We start from the raw sequence: 22492 nt of genomic DNA, 5'->3' as shown, positions 1-22492 counted from the left end.
TACAGTTATGGTGACAACAAAACCCAGATGTTTTTTTTTTTTGGAGCGTGTATTGGAAAATGTTGCTGCTTGCTAAAGTTTCATGACTGTTTGAACTTTGCTTCTAAAGTCTTACAACTGTGCTAAACGTAAAGTTATTATGCTTAAGAACTTTGCGAATAAAAGGTTTTTCTGTTTCCACTCTGAAGGCTATCTGCCAGAACTGGTCCTGAAGCTGTAACAGAATAGACAAACAGGAATCCAGTTCCCACAATACCTTGCTGAGAAACTAGTTATCACACCCCGCCTCGTAAATATTTTCTTCTTCTCCTTGTCCTTGAGTATGAAAGACATGTGCACACTCTAAGTCAGAGCAACCCTGACAATGGCAGAAGCGATCTTCATCGTAACTGCTTGAATAATCAAACTTTTCCACGGCCAGTGGTAGTTTTTCATACACCATCATCTCCCTAGAAGATCTGTGTCAATTCCAAAAACACTTCTTCCTTATCATGCTGTTTGTATGCAGCTTTTAAACTAAAAGCCTTGACCTTTTTCGGTGCCATGTTTTTTTTTTTCTGTTTTGCTCTGATTCAAACAGAAGCATGAAAACTTGATGCCCCCAATATTTCAGCGAGCCAAGTCTTTCTGTTCTGCTGTTTTTCTCTGATAAATCACCACTCCACCAGAGGCCTCGGATACACAGTGAAAACACAGCGAACCTTTGAGGCTGTGACCTGCATGACATTGGAGATGTTTGTATACTGTGTAGCAGTCAATAGCAAAGAGAAAAACAGCCTGCTCTGATGGGGGAATCCTGGATATATTCTGGTCCCTGTAACTCATTAAACTGTTGCTCATGCCCATTTATCAAAATCAATCAGGGGGCAGTTGGCCAAAAGACCAATTTAGTGCACTGCAGAAATATGCCACTGCAGAGTCAGTAATAAGCTTGAGGGGGATTATATAAGGATAAATTGTACCTTGGGCTGCAGATTTTATAAGAGTGTAATTAATCATTTACTACTTGAAAATCTATACCTTCTAAAGCAGGTGAGGTACTGTTGATACATAAAAGGGTAATTTGTAAACAAAATGCAGAACCTTTCAAAAATGATCATTTTTTAATGACCTGTGCTAAGAATGACTGTGAAACTTTCAGTAAACCGCAATAAAATGAGGAAAACTGTCTTTCACTATGATAACAACAATATTCTGTGGGTATAATGGAATCTGTTTGCTGCAGGCAGACTTCAGAACCCAACACTATTGATTATGAGCAACACCAGATGCCAGAGTTGGATGAGTGATGAGCAGTGAGAGGATGAAACTGATGAGAGAGCCACGGGGTGGTTGTTTGTCGTTTGGCAAGTGAATTGAGTCAAAACTCACAATGATCAGAATCCATCAGCTCCTGGCTGTACAGGACCACAGAAAACAGGTTTATTAAAGCACATAAGACAAACTGACACTTTGTATCCCAACATGCTTTAAAATTACAGCGCCGGCTTTTGTTGCTTGGTCACTGTCACTGGAATGAAAAGGGAGTGAGTTGTGTGTCAATATTTGGCATACAGGTCACTCCTAATAAATAAGAATATCATCCATCCATCCATTGTTTACACCTGCTTATCCTTGCAGTGCCATGGGGGTGCTGTTTCCCATCTCCAGCGGTCATTGGATAAACCTTATCCTTAGCCCATGTAAGAGGTTTCTGACACTGCCTGTGGTTTCACACAGATAATGCACTAGTCATGGCTCATGTCCTGGATACATCAGTGTATGGTGGATCTTGAATCTCTGACTCTAAATCATCTCAAGGGTGCAGTTTTACCTGTAGCTTGGTATCCCTTTTCTACCACAGTTTTACCTTTCGCTCAACTTTTCATTAAGATTCGATAGAGTACTCTGTGAACTGTCTGCTTCTGCATCATTGACCTTTTGTGGCTTAGCCTTATTAAGGAGGGTGTCGGTGACTGTCTGCTGGATAATGGTCAACAATCATCCCAAATATGTGTAGGCCATAATGAAACATTCTGTATTAAAACATTTGTCATTAGTCCCTTATTGTAATTTTCTGGACAACTGAATTTGGGGTTTTGGATAGCTCCAGTGCTGTTCTCTAAATCAGAATATGTCCTCAGGCTCATTTGTCAGATTAAAACTACCTTTTGAAAATAGCAACCTTTAAGCAGTATCAAACATACTTTTCATTAAGCTAACATGTATGCATTAAAAGTGTTTTCTAATCTTAAATGTGATTATTTTAGGTGTAAGTCGACAGCCTTAATAATTAACAGAGTTAGAGGCTTGAAATCTAATTCATATAATGAACTCATTTACTGGTATGATTGAACTTATCAATAATATTAAAATTTTCTGAATCAGTGTAATGTGTGTGTGTGTGTGTGTGTGTGTCTGTGTGTGTGTGTGTGTGTCTGTATGTATGCATGTGGATAGATAGATAGATAGATAGATAGATACCATCATTTAAAAAAGCCAAATAAATGCTTGAAATATATTGTATGTAATCAATCTATATCAGTTTTCCATTTTGAAATCACTGAAATAAATTATTCAGGATAAATTCCTATATCCCTATATAGCCATATAGAAAAACAAGTCCTACTGAGCCATGTTCTGTATTTTCCAGTCATGTTTGCAGATACCACACGCAGCGAAAAGCACAAGGTCCCACCAGAGACATGCAGCAGCTGGTGGGATGGTGCTTCTCAGATCTTCAGGACTTGGGCAATGTTCTGTCCCACTTACATGCTGAAGCTATGTGAATTAAAAAAACAAAACAAAAGGAGGCTTCACAATAAAGCCGTGCATTTGTTGCTATGGATAACAAAGCCTTTCCTGTGAGTCTGCATTGCTGTTCTTGGACAGGCACCCAGAGTCCCTGCAGCTAAATCAAGTTTAGAAAGGAAATTTCTTTGCTGCCCAGCACCAGCAGAGGGGGGTGTGCTCAAATCATGAAAAGCATGAGAAGGTGTCAGCCATTCCTACTCGAGCCCCAGATGCTTCTCAGCAACCACACCCTGATGTACTGTTAAGCATGGATAGATACAACTAGACTGATATTTAATATTGAGTCAAAGACAAAATCGGCTCACAGCCTGATGAACCTTCAACATACTTTAGATACTTTGAAACAGTGTTACGGTATGAACAGAATATTGTGCACCATTGTAGATATAACAATTTAACAAGCATTTGATCTCCTGATATATACATCAGTGGCTCACACGAAATAACAGTAATAAGCAGGCCTGATTCTTTGAGATCTGTAGTGCGTATTCTGAAAGGAGGTTATTAGTTGACACCGGGAAACAAACTGAAAAACATATTTGAGCTAGATATAAATGAACAGTTCATGACATTTTCCAATATTTTAAGTTTTAATAATAATAATGAAAAAAGGTTATAGAAACCTTTCTGCAGGCTGTTAAGAAAATAATATGAGACAAATTATGCATATTCTGTCGTTAGATATCCATGCCTAAGGTCTTTTTTTCTCTTTTCATTAAAGCTCTTTTCCCACCCAATGATGCATTCTTCTTTTTACAGAAAATGACTGGGCAAAATGTTTTTGCTCGAATCAGTGCCAGATGAAATAGCTCATTGTGTGAGCTTTTTTTTCCTCTTCTTTTCAAGGCTGATGAACGTTTACTGGCTCAGAGATTTACTATATTTCATTCCAGCATAATTTGGCAAAGCAAATGTGGTGAAGTGGCGCTTTGATCTCATCACAGTGGAAAGATTGACAGGGTTTCAAATCACGACAGTCATGCTCAAATCAATGGTACACTCCACAGCAGAGTTTCTGAAGCAGCTGTCAGGATGGTGTGGGTGTGTGTGTGTGTGTGTGGGGGGGGGGGGGGGGGGGGGGGGGCAGTTGGTCAATAGGAACCCACATACATTTGCTAACTAACAAACTTTAGTAGTCCTCTGTAAATTTAGGTTTTCCTACATATAGTTCCTAAGTTTCCTAAGTTCCTACATATACTAGACTTTGGTCTCAGCTTCTACTCATATTTAGCAGGCTAGAACCCTAAGTTTAGTGTCAAAAATTTCTAAATACTGTGACTCTCAATTTCGCTCATATGGAGACCCAAAAATTATTGCACATATTTTTTTGTTTACAAATATAAAAAAGAATAGAACAACCTGAACAGCATGAAAACATATGACCCACACAGCGTATAAAGATACAGTATCCATGCAGTACCCAGAGAGACGACATCAACTTTTCTGTAGAGTCTCCAAGTACACAACAAAATTTGTATATGGGATAAAAAAGGGGATTTTTCATGATGTATCCCCTTAAAAAAAAACTGCCCTGCCATCAATAATTATTAACTAACTTAATAAATGACTAAGTAAAAAATAAATGCATACATGTGATTAGTGGATGGGTTCTCTGTTCTCTGTTATGGTTTTTGAACAATTATATCACAGTATTTGCTGTGGAACTGCTGAATAAGTTCATAGACTTTCAGCTCACTAATTTCACAAAACCGCCTTTATTTTCACAGTTCAAGTTCAAGGATGCTGAAGCCACAAGGTGATACGTCAATATGTTTGGTTGTTGGGTGTATTAACCCTCACAATTGAAGGTGTAGTATACAATTTCTCTGGAAAGGTAGTTAAGAAACGGCCGTCCTTTTCTGAATAACTCCACATACACAAAACAATCTTACCTGCTTTTCTGCCCCTCAGGGGGCTCACTTGAAAGAATCTCCCAAAAACGCTGGCATCTTATTTCATACTTCTGAGGCCTTCCTCTTCTTCTCATAAACTTGTAAGACAGTTTGCTTCTTACAACTCTCAGCCATCTTCAAAGGATACAGTGAGAGCAGAGGCATTACAATGAACATCTGAAACTGAAGCTCGCTGGATACATAAACACTAGAAGTGAAAACTAGCAAGGTACGTGCACGCACATTGGTGTTAGGTGGGCACATCACAATGATCGGCATGTGGACAACCTATAGATACGATGATACCTCCGGAACCTCGAACCCGAAAGAATTATACCTTTAATTACTTTGTCCCCCAGTATACTACAAAAATTGACGAACGTGTCATAGTTTGAGTTCCTGCCTTAGTTTTGATTTCTGTTTTTAGGTTATTGTTTTCTATTTTAGCTTGTGTCCTGTTTCAGTCTTGGTTTGAGTTCCATCTTAGGTTGGGTCTTGTAATTTATTTTGTGTTTCAGATTGGTTCTTGAACTGTTTTAGTTTAACCTGTTTTCACATGGTAGTTATTCAGTCAGTTCAGTTCCACCTCCAGCCACTTCCCCGATCAGCTCCACTTAGTCTGGTAATTAGTTTGATTCCTTTCACCTGCTCACTCCCCTACTTATGCCTGCCTCTGTTCCTTGCACTCTGCCCGATCATTGTGTTTCCTGCCTGGGGTAAGTCTGATCCTGTTTTGCCTGTCTGCCTGTACCCAACTTGATTCTGTTAGTTTTTACCTGGATTATTTGACCTGTTCTGCTATTTTTGTTAATAGACCAGCCTGACTTCTGACCAGTTTATTTTAGGTTGTTGGTGTGGACTGTTTAAGTTTTTTGGACACTGCCTCTTTGCTTTTTGGCTTGGTGCCCTCTTTTGGTTTTTTGCTTTGTTAATAAATCACCTTTTTATTACAACCTTTTGCTTGTCTGGCTGAATTCAGGGTCCTCTGTTTCTGATTCATGACAGAACGGGGTGGAATGAAACGCTCTGTGAGATGAGTTGCTCTCAGACACACCTCAGCACAATAGTAAAACATGATATGTGGGGCCATATTGGAATTCAGACCTAGGCATTGCAGATCCACTCTATATACACCATGACTGAATGATTTAAATGTGAAAAGGAAGAAGTTAAAAGCACAATATCCCCCCTTTAATGTCTGTTGCTTTGTCAAAGGGCTGCATAACGGTGCACTGGCTAGCACTGTTTTCATTGCACTAAATATGTCCTGGATTTGAAATACTGGCCAAGCATTGGGGTCTTTCTTCATGAGTTGTACATGTTCTCTCTGTTCTTCCATAGATTCTCTCTGGTTAGTTTGACTTCCTCCTACAGTCCAAACACAACAGACAGGCAACCTGTCCAGGTGCACTTCTCCTCTCTCCCAATGTCCGCTGGGGCTTCCCCCAAAAAATTGATGACCCGAAATGGTTGGACAATTTATTATGCATAATTATTTTCTTTATCCATTCAACAAGTAAAAGGACTAGCTTTGAGGACTTGCAACATTCATTTAGTTTAGTTACATAACTTGGATGGAATCAGTGGTTACAATCTTTTTGTGTCCTTCATGTGATAATTTTTGAAAATCTGTTACTGTTGCGTAGCCCCTCAGATAATACTAGGGTGTTTAAGGCAACATTATGGGGGATTACTTTATTCTAAAATCAAGGACATCAAAGTTTGGGTTATCCACTTTGCACTCAATACAATACACTTTGTGAAACATTACTAAGGGTACATTAAAGAAATACCTATTTGATGGTGCATATTTGATATACTATTAAAGAAACATTTGTTTAGATATGATACAACAAATCAGGATGAAGCAAGGGAATAATGATTTGCAAATGAATGAGAATAACTATTAGATATATTTTTAAACATGGTCTTTGAAGAAAAAGCCTTGCATTATAATTCCTATACAATGAGTTTCTACGCAAACTGAAAAACGGCCAATACAACAGATATGCTAATCGGCCATCCAGTAACTTACGTGTGAACAGAAATGTTTCCTTTTTTTAAGATTTTCAACATAAAAGAATAAGTTAAACTTAAAAAGGAGAAATTCACTCATAAAAGGAAAAGAAATAAACTTAGTGATGGAATGTTCACAGAATGCCAAAACTAATCTTGTTACAATAACAATTACAACAGTGAAGTAGCTGAGCCCTGTTAAGAATTTAAAGGGGATATTGGGCTGATAAAATAACAACAACAACAACAATAATAATAATAATAATAATAATAATAATAATAATAATAATAATAATAGGTATTGAAAACATTCGTCAGAGCTATTAGTCCATATTGATTTGATATAACTTGTGTTTTTAGAGATGGTATTCCACAGATGAGTTCAATCCTGTATTCCAAGCCAGACCAGGTTGCATTAAGATCTGTCATATTCAAAATGTACTTATATAGAACCTGTTTGATAACAAGAACTAGGCTAAAAGAGAAAGCAACAGATCATGTCTTTATTTTTAAAAGGTTCAAGAAGAGATGACAAACAAATTCCTTGACATCTAACAGTCTGGAAAGGGTTTGGGATGTGAGCAAACCCCAGTGAGAGCCATTATCCACAAATGGAGAAAACATATAACCGTGGTGTACCTTCCCAGGAGTGGTTGGCATACCACAATTACCTTATCCAGGAGGTCACAACGGAAATGTGAACAACGTATAAAGCCCTCCAAGTCTCATTTTCAAAAGAGGAACGTGTGCTTTCTGTGGTATCTGGTGTAAAACTAACACAGCATTTCAGAAAAATAACATACTTGACTGTCGGTTCGGTGGTGGTAGTGTTATTCTCTGAGGGAGTTTGCTGTGTGAGGACATGACTTGTTATAACCAATGGAACCAGTTAAGAGCACACCAGCAAGTCAACCTAAGTCAACCTCTGAATGGCTTAAATAACTGGCAATTCGTTTTTTTAACCCTGTGGGAGAATTTAGAGTCATTCTTGGCTTTAAATCGCTTTCATGCAACCACAATAGAGCTTTTTCAAACATAAAGAGCCAGTTTAAAGTCATGCCACTGCATCTGAAATGAAACCTAATTTTAACTAAGGTACCATAGCCTTCTTTTTTCAAATACTTTACAAGAAAAACAACAGTTTTTGAATTTAGATGATGATTACTTTTTATATTGGACCAGGTTGGGTTGGATAGTTTTTTTTCCCCTGAAAAATAAAATTTTGTATTTACCTCCTTTGTCTTTGTCTGACATTGAATTGAGTTTGATATGAAATACTTCCATCCATCCATCCATTGTCTAATACGTCTATCCCTTGTGGGGTCGCGAGGGGTGCTGGTGCCTATCTCCAGCTGTCAATGGGCGAGAGGCAGGGTACACCCTGGACAGGTCGCCAGTCTATCGCCGGGAATGAAATACTGAATAAAGGATAAAATATACATGATAGAATACCATAGTGTTCAATAACTGTACATAAAATGAAACTTCAAGCATTTAAATGTGGCGTAAAAATACACAATGTTTCATTCCGTTAAAAAAATGAAATGGAAAACTGGAGCTGAGGTCTGTTCATATTCAAATGTTGTCCCTCAGCAGGGCTTTGTGTCTAACTGTCTGAAAGACGTATTGGAAACCTCATAATTAACCAACCTCACAAGAAACCAGTTACAATAGGCTTTTCTATCTTATTGCTGATATAAAAAAATAAAAATAAATAAGACACTTAAGTTATAAGTGTCTTATTTTAGCAAATACAGAGTGCCATTTTTTTCTGTCATCTGTACACAATCCCTATTGAAAATTATCTAAAACGTGGAGCTCATCCGTATTAGAAGAGTCTTTATTGAACTCAGATTAGAAGACACTCCTCCTGCTCCCGCTGCTCCGCTCCTCTACAGCCAGTCGATGCGCGGGAGGAAATTCGCAGCTCCCATCTTTTTTTTTTTCTTTTTTCTTTTTTTTATCATCGTCTTCATCGTCGTGAAGACAAAGAGGAGCACTGCAAAGTGAAGATGGGCTGCCATCAGTAGCGGGAGATGCAGCTTCTGTAAAGTCACTTGTTTTTTTTTTGTTGTTGTTTTTTTTTTTTGCTAGCGTCCCCGCCCGGAGGCGAGACAGGAGGCGCCGGTCCTCGGAGACTCTCCGCGGCTTTGGGATGCGCAGAGATGTGAGAGTAAAAAAGAGCGAGCGGGGGATTGTGATTGGCCGCGCTCATCCTGAAAGCCACCGAGGAGCATCGGGCGAGGCATGTTGGCTCCCGTTGGAAAATTCACGGGGAGGCATCAAACTTGGAGACGACGTGTGTCGACGCGTTCGCGGCAGCATCAGGCTGTGTAGGTAAACTTGCGCCATCTCCCAGCCCACAAAGACCCAAAGGGGAGGACGCGCTTTCCGTGGTGCTGAAACGGGTGGGCTTGGCTGATCAACTAGTGAAGAAGAGGACAGAACTGTGTCACTTTGTTTCCCAGCGTCATGGTAGATGTTGGAGCTCTGATTAGGTGAGTCCAGTAATGTGCTGTGGAGTGTAATGAAACGGGGATGAGCTGATATGCTGTGTTGGAGCTTGTATACCTAAAACTACCTGATTCTGAGTATGTCTGTTGCCATTGCTTTGCTTTTATTCAAGTTTTATCATATAGATCGCTGACAGCATGCCGTTCTTTTTTTACTTTCCAACATTTACAGTATGACTATTTTAATTGTCTCTTTTAAGCAGCCATCAGTCTAGTTAAAAAGCACAGAAATTTTAGAGTGAATTAGCAGGCATAGTGACAAACTTTAAGTGTTTTATTTGATGTAAGCATCATTGCTGCATGAAGAGCATTACTACACACAGCTATGACTTTTTATTCGGTTCGGTGAGGGGGGAAGCCTGGTCCTCTGCTGGTCTCTGCGACCTGAAAACTTCATGCTGCATACATCCCCCTGGCACAGAGTTTTGTGTCTTATGGTGTCCAACTTTAAGACCCCTAGCTCTTCAGAAGGTAAATTCTAATTCAGATGAAGTTGAGGGATTCGTTTCACAGTTTCTAATTAGAGAGACATCAGTCAGTGAGGGTTAGGAGGTCAGACTTTTTTAATCGGACCTGTCCGTTGCTCAGTAGGTTAAACATTAAGAGTCTGTTTTTTTACTTATTCATCAAATAGATCAAAACTAAAAAGCCCCCCCACCATCTCCAATCTCTAAACCCATTACCCATTACGATGTGACTTGGTGTCCTTTTTTGAGATTTAAACAATAAAACAAAACACAAAAAACAGATAATGGCTAGAGGCATACATTTTGATGCTTCATTTTCCAGTCAGATTTTAAATACTAATCTATTAAAGACCATGTGTTACCCTTATTCCCTTTCATGAGTTATAGTCCTTTGAAATAAAAAGATCAAATTAGAATCATCTTGACCTAAAAAAAAAAAAATCAGTATCAATTTCACAAAGTTGTTGCATTTCTACAAATTACAGATGTCAAATATTGACAGTTGCATGAATTAAATTCTTTATGTTGATATCTGTGCTTGCCATTTTTGCTCCAACTGCTTTGCTTTTGGTTTCAATTACTGCCTGTGTCATCCCATCAAAAAAATATATATATATATTTTTTGCTATCTTCAAAAATTATTATAGCTGATATGACAAAGATATTCAGAATATCTTACATTATCTGTTTTTTTTTACAGATGCTATCTAGAGAGTTATAACCTTAAAGATACCGGTGTCGACCATTAACAGTGCGACTGGTGACCTGGGCTTTTGTTACAGTTCAGATAAGGGGGAAACATTTCCACAGGGATGCTTTTAGGTTGGGTCACCTAAAAGTAAAACAGTATGTGTATTATAAATACTATAAAAGTACATAAAGTTAGAAGCATAAGAAAAATAAAAAGGTCTTTAGAGTCAATAATCAAAAAACATTGTTTGAACAGTACATATAGCAGTGCAAATTATAAACATATGTACAGGATGTAGTGCAGTAGATAACTGAATGCACATATTTTATACTTATGCATATGAAAATCCATTTATACATCATTTTAAGTTTTAAATAGTTTCCAGAGATATAAACTGCAGTGACACGTTCCTCTGTTGCAAAGAAGAGAGCTGCACTTCAGTGAATTCGCAAATTAATCAAATTATTTCTCTATAGAGTTATTTATGGCCGCAGATCTGAAATAAGTTATTTATACCATTTACAGACTGCTATTTGACTTTTGTAATGTCACTGGAAATATTTCCATAAAAGCGGAATTTGTCTTTGTTTTCCTTGTAATGTCGGAAAGGTGCAGTAGTAGCCTTATTTTAACCAGCAACAGGTGCTGGAGAGCAGCCCTGTGTTACTCTGCTCCATACAGCTGAGGCAAATGAATATTAGGAACGGTACAACAGGCAATTATTGCAGTTCTGAAACCTCAGCTTTAAATAAAGTTCAGCTTAGATACATACACCATACAAAACTACACATTACCTTTTTTCTCACTATTTTCTCACTCGAAATCAGACTACAATTATTTTAGTCTGATTTCTAAATCAGAATTATGAGAAATAAAATGTTTCTATACTTTTTTAAATTATGTAGTTTACACTAAAACTTCCTTAGTGTTTGAACAATGGCCTTTAAAAGGATTTACAATAATTTTACACTTGGCTAGAATTTTGGTCCAATCCTCATGACACAACTGGCATAACAGAGTCACATCCTTACACCATTTTGTTTGCACACACTAAAAGGTTTCCCCTGGACTAAGATTAGGGTTTAATGAATGTGACTCCAAAACATTACCTTTGTTGTCCTTAAGTCACTTTGTAACTATTTTGTCTGTATGCCTTGGGTCACTGTCGATTTTGGAGAACAATTTGCAGGCATGTTTATACCCTTAAGATGTTGCTTTATTTAAATATATATATATATATATATATATATATATATATATATATATATATATATATATATATATATATATATATATATGTATGTATGTATGTATGTATGTATGTATGTATGTATGTATGTATGTATGTATGTATGTATGTATGTATGTATGTATGTATGTATGTATGTATGTGTGTGTGTGTGTAGTGTGTGTATACTTGCACGGACATGAGTCCGTGGACGGCTGCACATAGTCCGCACATACTCAAGGCGGATTCTGTATGGACTCCCCACAGACAGGTGTACTGACAGGTGGGAGCCTGATGGAAAAGAAACGGCTCTAGGTGCTCAACTAGCGAATCAAACATGTTACCACCCCCCGTTCCCCTGGCAGGAAGATTGGGAAATGCAGGAATTTACGAAAAGAAATGTAGGCAATAGGTATGCTCTACTATGAAGGTTAAAACATCTGCAGAGAGTCAGCGTGGTGTCTCAGAGTATGCACGCAGTACACCTAAGTATGAGGGAACATATAGGGTCTCACTCAGAGACCAAGAGTGGGAGTTGACCCAGGAACCTTGCAACCTCTCCAGGATGCAAGGCACCCTGCTGCCTAACCACTAACCACTAGGTCATCACTCCCCATTCCACATATGGTTCCTTCCTACTAATGCCATATATTTTCTGAAGTGCACCAGTCCCTCCTACAGCAGAACCACCCAACAACAAGTTGCTGCGATCCCCATACTTCACAGTTAGGCTGATGTTTTTAGGCTTGCAAGTTTCCCTCTTTTTCTTCGCAACATAGCAAGTATAGCATGGTCAATTATAAGTAAATTATACAAATTTTGTTCCATCACACAACTTGACATATCTCCAAAATAAATGTCTAGTGATGCTAAGCGGATTTGTAAACTGTAAAAAGGCTTTACATCTTCCTCTGTGTGGGCTTTCATATGGTCATGACTTGTTTCTCTGTGGAAAATCATGTGCTTACATCTTCAAAGGATCTTTTGTCCTGGGAGTTAATACGCACTTTTAAACTAATGCACATTCATGTCTATATATTCACTTATATATAATTGTTTTAAACAGATGAATGGGCCACCAGGTATCTGGCAACTATAACAAGGATGAACAATACTTGTGGAAGTCCACAATACGGGTCCTGGTATTTTGTCTGATTTGTTTTGATATTGCGGTTTGTTTGAGGTTTGTAATTGAAATGTATCAACAGGTGCGGCTTATTTCACCTCACATCAGAGGCTTTCTGTGATTTTTTAAAGGCATGGGAATCAAAGAAAAATTTACGATTGAGATTTCCCAAACAGAAATAATTTTGGTGATCTTAACCAATCTAATGCATCTATATCTATACATGTATGTATCTATATCTGTATATATCTATATATCCATATCTGTATATATATCTGTATATATCTATATATCCATATCTGTATATATATCTGTATATATATATATATATATATATATATATATATATATATATATAGTAGTGACAAAGGGATAGTGAAATTCTCTCTTTATGCAAGGACAGGACAAATGATCAACATGATCATAAACAGAGCAGTAATTGCTAATAAGGCTGTCCAGCAGCTTTAATCAATTACTGTGCCATCGTCATCACAGTTGGACTCAGAGTGCAGGTGCCATCAAAGCAGAATGAGGCTCCTTTGAGGAGGGAAATGCAAGACTCAATGACTTCACTCAGCTGGGTCACCGGACACACAGCAGAGCTTTGACGCGTACAAATTGCGCTTGAAGATACTGCGTTCATTCCTCGGAGGCTCGGCTGCTGGCAGGAGACCAGCAGAGCGGGGACATTGCACTCCAGATGGCCCAGAAAGGCCAAAGGAAGAGGGCTGTCCAAGCCCAGCTGGGAGTCCGGGAAGCTGGACGGCCGGTGCCGTTTGCTCGTATGTGCACGTGGATGTGAGAGGGCGAGAGGATGAGTGAAGCGGGGAAGAAACTGGCAAAAGAGAAGAGAGCATGAGCATGTTCAGGGAGTGATGGGGCAGGAAGAGAACACGGGAGTGAATGATACAGGCGCCTCTGTGCAGGCTCTAAAGCATGGAAGTGGTGATAGGGAAAGTGTGGGAGGAGGAAGAAATGAAAGAAAAGATGAAGGGCTGCTTTTGCAAATGTGTGCTTGGATGCTGAAAGAAGCAACAGGAAAGTAAAAAAAAAAACAGAAAAGTCAAGGACAAAAAAATGTAAAATAGGAAGAAACAGGCATTTGTGTTTCTGTGTAGGAGGGAGAGAGAGAAAATGAAACTTGAAGAAGCAGTCCAGTGTGTGTTCTGTCTGCTAGGGTGTGTTTGCACAGGAGAAGAAAAGAAACAAAGGCATACATGGGAAAATATGTGGGAAATTTAGTGTGTGAAAACTATAGTCAAATAAGTCGGGAGCAGAGAGAGGATGTCCTAGGATATACTTGGTCTGGATTTATTTTTTATTTTTAGTTGAATCGATTATTGCATGGGTGTTCTTACAGGTCTGCCTAAAAGTCAATTAGCCAGCTGCTGTTGATCCAGAACGCTTCTGCCCACATCCTCACTAGAAATAAGAAAGTAGAGAACATCACCCCAGTTCTAAAGTCCTTACAAGGTCTCCCTGTATCTCAGAGAATAGACTTTAAAATATTTCACGTTAGTTTATAAATCCCTGAATTTGTTGCCAGCTAAATACATCATAGGCTTGTTGTCATTGTATCAGGTCTTCTGGCTCAAATCTAATCTTCATACCCAAACATGGAGAAGCAGCAATCAGTTCCTATGCTCCTCTTATCTGCAACTAACTTCCAGAAAACTGTAGACGTGTTTTTACTGTTGTAGTTAAACTGTTAATTGAAACATCATTAGTTTCGGTTTGTTGTCCAACTGTTTTTAAAATCATGATTCTTGCTTTTAGTTTCCATTTCCTTCTTTAATTCAGTTTCAAATTTTCTACATTTTATTCCAACTGTTTTTGTGACTTGCTTTTATTCAGTTTTTATTTATGTTTTAATGTAAAGCACTTTGCCTTGTCCTTGTACTGATATGTGCTATACAAATAAATTTGCCTTGCCTTGCCTTACCTTGGATCGGTACTTTGACTTTGATGTTACTTGCTGACTGCATCCATGCAAAGTGTATATACAGTACAACATTAAGCCTCATCTTGGGTATTCTACATTCTCTGACCTTACCAACCTGCTTTGATGCTTCAATGCTCTTATCTTTGGTTCTAGACTATCTGCTTCAAACCTAATTGCTTTAGTCTTACCGTATTCTACTGTGGGGTCATAACCTGATATGCAGTCATCACTTTAATGTTAAAGACATGTTGTATGTAGGAAGCTTTTTCACACTTTACCTCTTTTTTTGTTTTCTTTTTTTGTTACCTCTTTGAAGCATCGAAAGTAAAGCTACCTGAAAGCGAGCGGAGAACACACAGAGGTTTCACAGATAAAGTTGCCTCACTGTTACCATTTGGGAAGCCACTAGAGAGCGGGTGGGGGAGAAAGAACGCTCTTTTCATTCTGCCACATCTGCTCTGTGATGGAATGGAGTATGATCTGCACTTTGATCACAATGAATTATTCCTGTGCCTGGCTATAAATATGGTCTGTCTATGTTGCCTAGTCTCTCTCCCCCAAACACTTTCAACTAGGAATCAGTGCTTGCTTCTCAGTGGCTCTCCCCATGAGCATGTCACTGCGAGTGTACTGCAGCTTTAGTTTCGTTTCTCACAGTGGGTAAGAACCACAGCCCCTACTTCAATGAAAATGTTAAATCCACTTGAGTTTTTGTGTTACACTGGCAAAAATGTCAATTTAAGAAATCAGAAGGGGGCTTAGTTGTTCCTGTTCTTTTATGAACAAAACCACGTAAAACAAAATGTATGTTGCATTTGCTATTTGCATTATTGCATGTCTGTATCTGTGTGTGTGGGATATATATATATATATATATATATATATATATATATATATATATATATATATATATATATATATATATATATATATAGTTGTGAGGACCAAGACTGACAGTAGACCAACCTTGTCTGTACAAATTAGCATTGTGAGGATATTTTGCAATATCCACACAATGCAGAGTGGGCTAATGCTTAGGTTAAGGGCTAAGATGGGAATTGAGTTTAGGTTAGGTTCAGGGTTAGGGCCTGAAAAAACATTAGAAAGTGAATAGAAGTCAATGGAAGGTCCCCAAAACTATATACCAGTGTGTGTGTGTGTGTGTGAGATGCCCTGAAAAGATACTAGATCAATAAATTGTCTGCACATGTTGTTCACCCTGTGGCATCTTTACTGAGAATTTATTGCTCAACATTAAAACACATTAGCAAAACAACGTAGCAACATGTGTTGTTGTGTTTTATAGTTAATATGTTTTGATGTTCAGCAGTACCCTATAAAGGTCACGAATCAGCAGGTGCTTCTTTTTGCATGCTGCTGAATAAGATCTGAGCTGAAACTAGATGTGTGGCAGTTTTTATTATTTACAGTACTGTTCGGTTAATGTATTTTGATTTAACGGAGCCGAACATTCCTTTAATCTTTCAGAATGGCCTGGAGCAAAATTTCTGCAGGCTTTATCACATGCTCAGTAATAAAAAGTCCTGGGTTTGAATCCCAGCAAGTTCCTTTCTCAATGTTGCATGTTCTCCCTGTTCATGCAGGAGTTATCTCTAAGGGTTTTGCTTTCCTCCCATGGTCCCAAATGTTAGGTAAATTTGTTTCTTTTAGCGCCTCTGGGTTTGTAGGGTGGACTCGGGTAGGCTGGCCCGTTCGGATCGTCTTGGCCCCATCTCTAGATGGATGGGCTTGTAGGTCATCGGTGCTGGGATCGGGGTGGGTGATTGGGGCTGGAGTATGTCAGGTTTGGGGACTGTTGGGTTTGGGGTGCCCCCCATCCTGATGTTGGGGTTAACCTGGCTATATAGCTAGCTAGCTAGCAAGCTAGATAGCTAGATAGATAGATAGATAGATAGATAGATAGATAGATAGATAGATAGATAGATAGATAGATAGATAGATAGATAGATAGATAAAGGAAATCTATTAGGCTCTTTGGTATTAAAATATAAATTATTAATGCTACAGGACAGGACAGGTAGTACAGGACAGTAGTGTCAGTAGTAGTAGTAATAATTGTAGTACCTGTCATCAGAGAAATTTGTTTCTCAGTATAGGAAAATAGACAACACACATATATAACAATCACAACAATAGTAATTATCAATAAAATGAGGGAAGAATTATTTTGTTAGTACAGAATTGTTTTGTCTTACATTATGTCGGATTAGTAATGAAGACAGTGACACAGCTATGAGATCAGTAAAAAGACAAAATTTCTGGGAAAGCACTATCTGGTTAGGCTTAGGCAGCAACAAACTTAAGTAACTTCAACATCATAATAAAATTAAAACTCATATAATTAAGAAAATAAAATACTAGATATTGCTTTGTTTGAGATTTTGCATCATCTGTCTTTTTTTTTTACAATCGTTACTCTGGAAACTAAGACAAAGCCTGTAGCTTTTAGTAGTTTCCACATGTAATGTGAAAACTGTAATTGCCTCCTCTACCTAATGCCCGGAAGACATCATGGTCTTTTCACATGTCTATTTGATTCCAGGCTGTTCAGGAAGGACATCAAACAAGCAGGATGGTTGAAGATAACGAAGTGCTGTAAAGACACTCATCTGAAACCCAAGTCAGCTAATGAGAAGCATGAGAACCCTTTAAGTTCATTTCTGGGAAGTTTTGAGTATTATTCGGGCCAGACATCATCTATGAATCATTGTATAGTGACCAAGAATTGTATAAAAGAGTATAGATTTCCACCAGCACAGTTGAAAAGTCAATAGGTGACTCACTAAAAATAGTAACAGTGCCCACCTTCACCCTCCAAATAAAGGTAAAATTGACCGTGGGATTTTGATATGTGTTAATATAAACTCTAAAGCTGTATGGTATGTATGACATGTGAACAAAAATGTTTTGTTTTTGTTACCCAGGTGACCAGGTGTTTATTGTTTGGATTGACATCATCTAGCTGAAATACCCCAGTGTTCAGACCTTTAGCTTGAAGAACGTGCTGAAATGAATAAAGCAACATCATTATGAAACTGATTAGAGAGGGAGCCTACAAGAGTTAAAACATGTTGTCCAACAGCTGCTTTATGATTTAACTGGGAGACTACTCTATATCTTATTTGTATTTTATTAATTCATTCATTTTAGGGGTGGGGGGATTAGTAGACCATAGCATAAATGCCAGGATTTTTGCAAAAGTTTGCCCCATCTGGCGACAAGCTGAAATTACATCAGTGTTGTGCACGTGCATGGGAGTAGAGGAAAAGCACGTGGGCCTTTTGTTTGAAGGCATAATGTCTTCTGAGGTAAGAAAGCTGTAAATATTTAAGTTAGCCCATGTTCTCTCGCTAGTGCATTGGTGACGGTGGAGACTCAGCATAGTAGCAGAGGGAACGATGACAGGCAGTGTGTCACACCCACGGGCTCTGTGTACAGGATTGTGGGAAAGCAGCAGCTAGCTTGATTTGCCATATAAGGCACAGTTCCACTGGCCCGGCCGTTTTCACCCGCCCTACTCAACTTCTCCCTGCTCAGGTTATTTTCACCCGCTTTAGTGATTCCACCGGTCTGGAAAGGCCTGGACCATTTTAGACACAATTATTTGTCTAACCTGCTTTTAAGCAGGATTTCAACAAATATGCACTAATTTGTCAAATTAATGTCCAGTATATGTAAACAGTACTATAAGGCAACCACATTAACAGTTTATTGGCACAAGATAGTTGATTTGGAGGTGAGTTGCCCTTTAAATACATTCAGAATTACATTAACTTTCTTTAAATATCACAATTCCAACCCTGGCCCTGTATCTGAGCTTGCGACTGCCTTAAGTGGCCCAAAATAGATACTCTAATTGAGTTCATTGGGTTTTAGTTTAACTTTGATGTTAATGTCACAAATATACAGGTGTACGTTATACATTATATATTTGGAAGATTAAGGTTCTATCCTATCCTATTTACAGTGTAAAATGTACTTTCTTATTTTTTATCTGTATTTGTTCTCTGAGAGACCATTCATTAACCTTCAACAGTACTGTCAATAATTCACACAAAGCATCATGGGTTATCAAAATAACATATATGCAATACATACGTAATAATGTCCTTAATGCATAAGTGTCAACAAATGTGATGAAATAATGTTAGCTAATTTGACCAAATAAGTCCTCACTTTACATCAAATTCCTCACTTTACTATAGTAAAATGAGCAAAAAGTAACCTTTGCTGAGCTGCAAGTTCAAGAACACACACACACACACAAAGGCACTCTTCTGGCTTACAGAAAGAGTAGGTCATCAACATTTTTGTCAATGCCTTCTTTTGCAAGTTCAGCTATTAAAAGAACCATAAATGAGTAATCAGCTGATATACCAAAAAGCTAGAAAAAGAGAAGAAAAAAGGCATGTGGTGCTTACAGCAAATCTCATCAGACGGCTTTAGGGCTTTTGATGCAATATCCCGGATATTTTAAAATAGTTATCTTAAAAAATCCTATATTTAAGAAAGAAATATCTTCACTTAGGAGATTAAATGACAGTTGCTAATGCATTACCAGCACGTTGCTATACGATCAACATTAACTACAAAATCTAAAAGAAAATCCTACAAAATCTAAAAGAAAATCCTAAACCTGACTAATGGAGTACTAGGCAAAAGATTTCCGCAAAACAACTGTTGATCTTTTTTTTTTTTTTTAACACTGTTTCCTATTTCATCTAAATCATTCACCCCAACTTAAGGTGTAATGGTAACATCACTGGTGCATGACCAGATAAGATGTGAAAAATCCTATAAAATATGCTCCACATTTGGGTGTTCTACCACGGAGAGCCAGAGCGGGCATTTTTTCAAAAATATCTGGATAGTGGATTACACAAAAAAAAATATTTGGAAGTGGACCAGAAAAAACAAACAGTTTATCACAAAAACCCAGGATAGTTTGGATAAAGCCTTTGTCTAAATAGAATGTGTGGGACGGAGTTCACACCCTGCAAGTTTGTCCAATTTGTAAGTTTACTTTTTATCACGCAAAGACAGCAAAAGTGCTTTGGATTGAGTGAGGTATCCACAGATGCATGTGTTTTATATGAAAAAGTAAAAACAAAAAGTGTCTATGACATCAGAAAAGTTGCTAAATTTCTTTCTGACACTAGAGGGATCATAATACTTACATTTGTGTAACACTGGTCATTGTTACCTCTGGGACGTCCTCCAGCTTCCTCTGGAACCCAGAACAGGAATAAGCGAACACAGAGATTTTAAAGTTCACTGTGGATCTATGCATGTCCCACAGGACACTTAAGTGGTTTTAATGTAACCTGACAACCGTTATGAGGTTATTGACAATTGTTAGCATCTAGGTGTTGTTAAATTGATGCTTACAGTTTAGTTGCTGGCACTTTGAGGCAGAGCGATGCATAAAGCATTTTGTCAAATGACATGCTGACAAGCTCTTTACTAGAAGCGCTAGCTGGCAAAGGTAAAAAAAAAAAAAAAAAAAAAAGATACACAGGGATAAAAGCATGTTTAGACATGATGAGTCCGCAGGAGCTGTTTTTAACAAATATGTGTTTATCCTTCTGTTATCTGGGGAAAGTTGCTTACACTATAAACAAATGTAGCACTGTTTGGACTTGAATCAATATCTTTACTGCAAGCCATTAAAAGCTGTAATAATACCAACACGGTAAGTGTTAAGCCTGCCCATATGGCATCAGTGTGGAAGCAGAATGTTGTGCACACCTAAAGTAATAGTGGGGCCTTACAGTTCAAAATATTTGATAACCATTTTTAACAATGGCTTGTAATAACAGAGGGTAATTAGAGCGTGCAAAGGTCAAAAAGTCTCATTATTGAAGGTTACATTTAAATTAGGTTGAACAATACTTATGAAACAGAGGTACTGTATATAACACTGTTAATCTGAGTTATGATTACCTGAAGTTCTTAATAAGGATTTATGAGGAATGACTGCTGGTTTTTGTTCTCAGAGATTTATTGGTTGGGTTATGGAGAGCACTTCAACCATATGTTACAAGGAAGTGGTTCCCAACCCTGGTCCTCAAGTACCCCTGTCCTGCATGTTTTAGACATGTTTCTGTTCCAGCTTACCTGATTCAAATGACTGCATGATCTCCTCTGCCTAAAACATGCAGGGTAAGGGTTCTTGAGGACCAGGGTTGGGAACAACTGCTATACGGGTTGAACTTCTCTTATATAAAATTATAGATTTACTTATTATAAACACTCCCTTTGCTTTTGTTCTGACTGTGGAACAGTCAACCAGATATTTAACCTCACAGAATTACTACTGTCACAAGAGTTTGGTTGTAATGTCCTCTTCTATTTTGCTTAAGACCATGTCCCTTAAGTTAAGGACTGCTGCTGTTCTAACTAGGTTGGTTTTATGGGATATCCAATCTTTGGATATTCAAAGCAAGCCCTGCGTCTGCATTGAGGGAACAAGGTCAAGTTTGTTACCACTGTGCACTAAACTTCACAATGGCTGCCTCTTCTCACAAATAATGTTTGTGGTGCTCATGGACAGGATTTCACAGTTGTACTCATGGAGAACATGGTCTCCGGTTTTCATGACTCAAGTGAAGGAGTTCAAGTATCTCGGGTGATTTGTTCATGAGTGGTGGGAATATGGAGACTGGGATTTCTTTCGCCATGATGGTGGCGAAGAAAGAGCTTTACCAATGGTGAAATATTGGATTAGTTGATTCACATGCCAAGACCCACATATAGTCATGAGATATGAATCATGACAAGAATAAAGAGACCACAAAAGCTCCTGAAATGAGCTCCCACCATTGGGTGGTTGAGCTCAGCCTTTGAGATGGGGTGATGAGCTCTCCTTGGCAGGAGGACCTCAGAGAAAAGCCGCTCCTCTCCTGCATCAAAATAAATTAGTTCAGGTGGTTCAGGCATCTGATCCAGAAGCATCTTTGGCACCTGTCTTTGTTTTTTTAGGGCATGTCCCACTGGAAGGAGACTCTGGGGCAAACTTCAGTGGCCCGGCTGGAGAGACTGTACTGCGTCTTAGTAACACTGTGAGATCCACCAGAATGAGCTGGAGAATGTTGCTGGAGAAGGGAATTTTTAGGTTTCCCTCATGGACTTGTTAATCTTGGATAAAACCCAAAATAATGGATAGATGGACTAATAAAATATCATTCCCTCACACCATGTTACCATCAGTTTCAGATTCTGAATACAGTAGATTTTATAGTGACATGTTTTCCTCAATGGAATCTGCCAATCTGTACCTCCTGAATTGTATTTTTTTTTCCACTTATCATCTGATACAGGCATTGTTTTAATGGTGTAATCACAAGACCTGTGATGTGTCATGAACAAAGTACAGTAGAACTCTCAGGTGAACATGCAAGCAGTGACAATGAGGCACTTCGGGCAGCGATTTCAGAGCAATCTGCAGAGATTTCATTGTGTCTTTTACATTAATGCATTCCAGAGGGATATGGTGTCCTTCTTTTTTTAGCATGATTGTTTATGCTCAAGAGTTGGGCTGATATTATTACAAAGAATTCATAGTTCTTGTACACAGCACCCTCATATCCTCCAGTAGACTCATCCACAAAGTCTAGCGGTTTGAGCCCATCACCTCTAATGGGAACAAAAGGTCAGTCCTTAATTATTCATTTGGGATGTCAAACAATGCTTGCCGGCTGTTATTTAGGGTGGGGGAGACCCGTATGAATAATTCAGGTAAAGGATTCTCTTTCCTTCAAAAAGTGGCACTGTGGCTTGGATGTTTGTGAGAGCCTTATCTTC

The 22492-nt window shown here is 38.3% G+C and overlaps 1 protein-coding gene across 1 annotated transcript in view; it reads left to right on the top strand.

Moving 5' to 3' along the window:
• The first annotated feature begins 8775 nt into the window (after nucleotides 1-8775).
• LOC105930459 (carbohydrate sulfotransferase 8) overlaps nucleotides 8776-22492 on the top strand; it is a 218836-nt gene continuing 205119 nt past the window's right edge. Inside the window, exon 1 of the mRNA XM_012868689.3 lies at nucleotides 8776-9199. Coding sequence (XP_012724143.2) covers nucleotides 9174-9199 — 26 coding nt within the window. The 5' untranslated portion in view covers nucleotides 8776-9173. The remainder of the gene's footprint in view (nucleotides 9200-22492) is intronic.

This window comes from Fundulus heteroclitus, chromosome 4, assembly GCF_011125445.2.
Source record: "Fundulus heteroclitus isolate FHET01 chromosome 4, MU-UCD_Fhet_4.1, whole genome shotgun sequence".
NCBI classification, from domain to species: Eukaryota; Metazoa; Chordata; class Actinopteri; order Cyprinodontiformes; family Fundulidae; genus Fundulus; species Fundulus heteroclitus.
The sequence above is the reverse complement of the archived record's forward strand: the minus strand, read 5'-3'. Positions and strand labels throughout refer to the sequence as shown.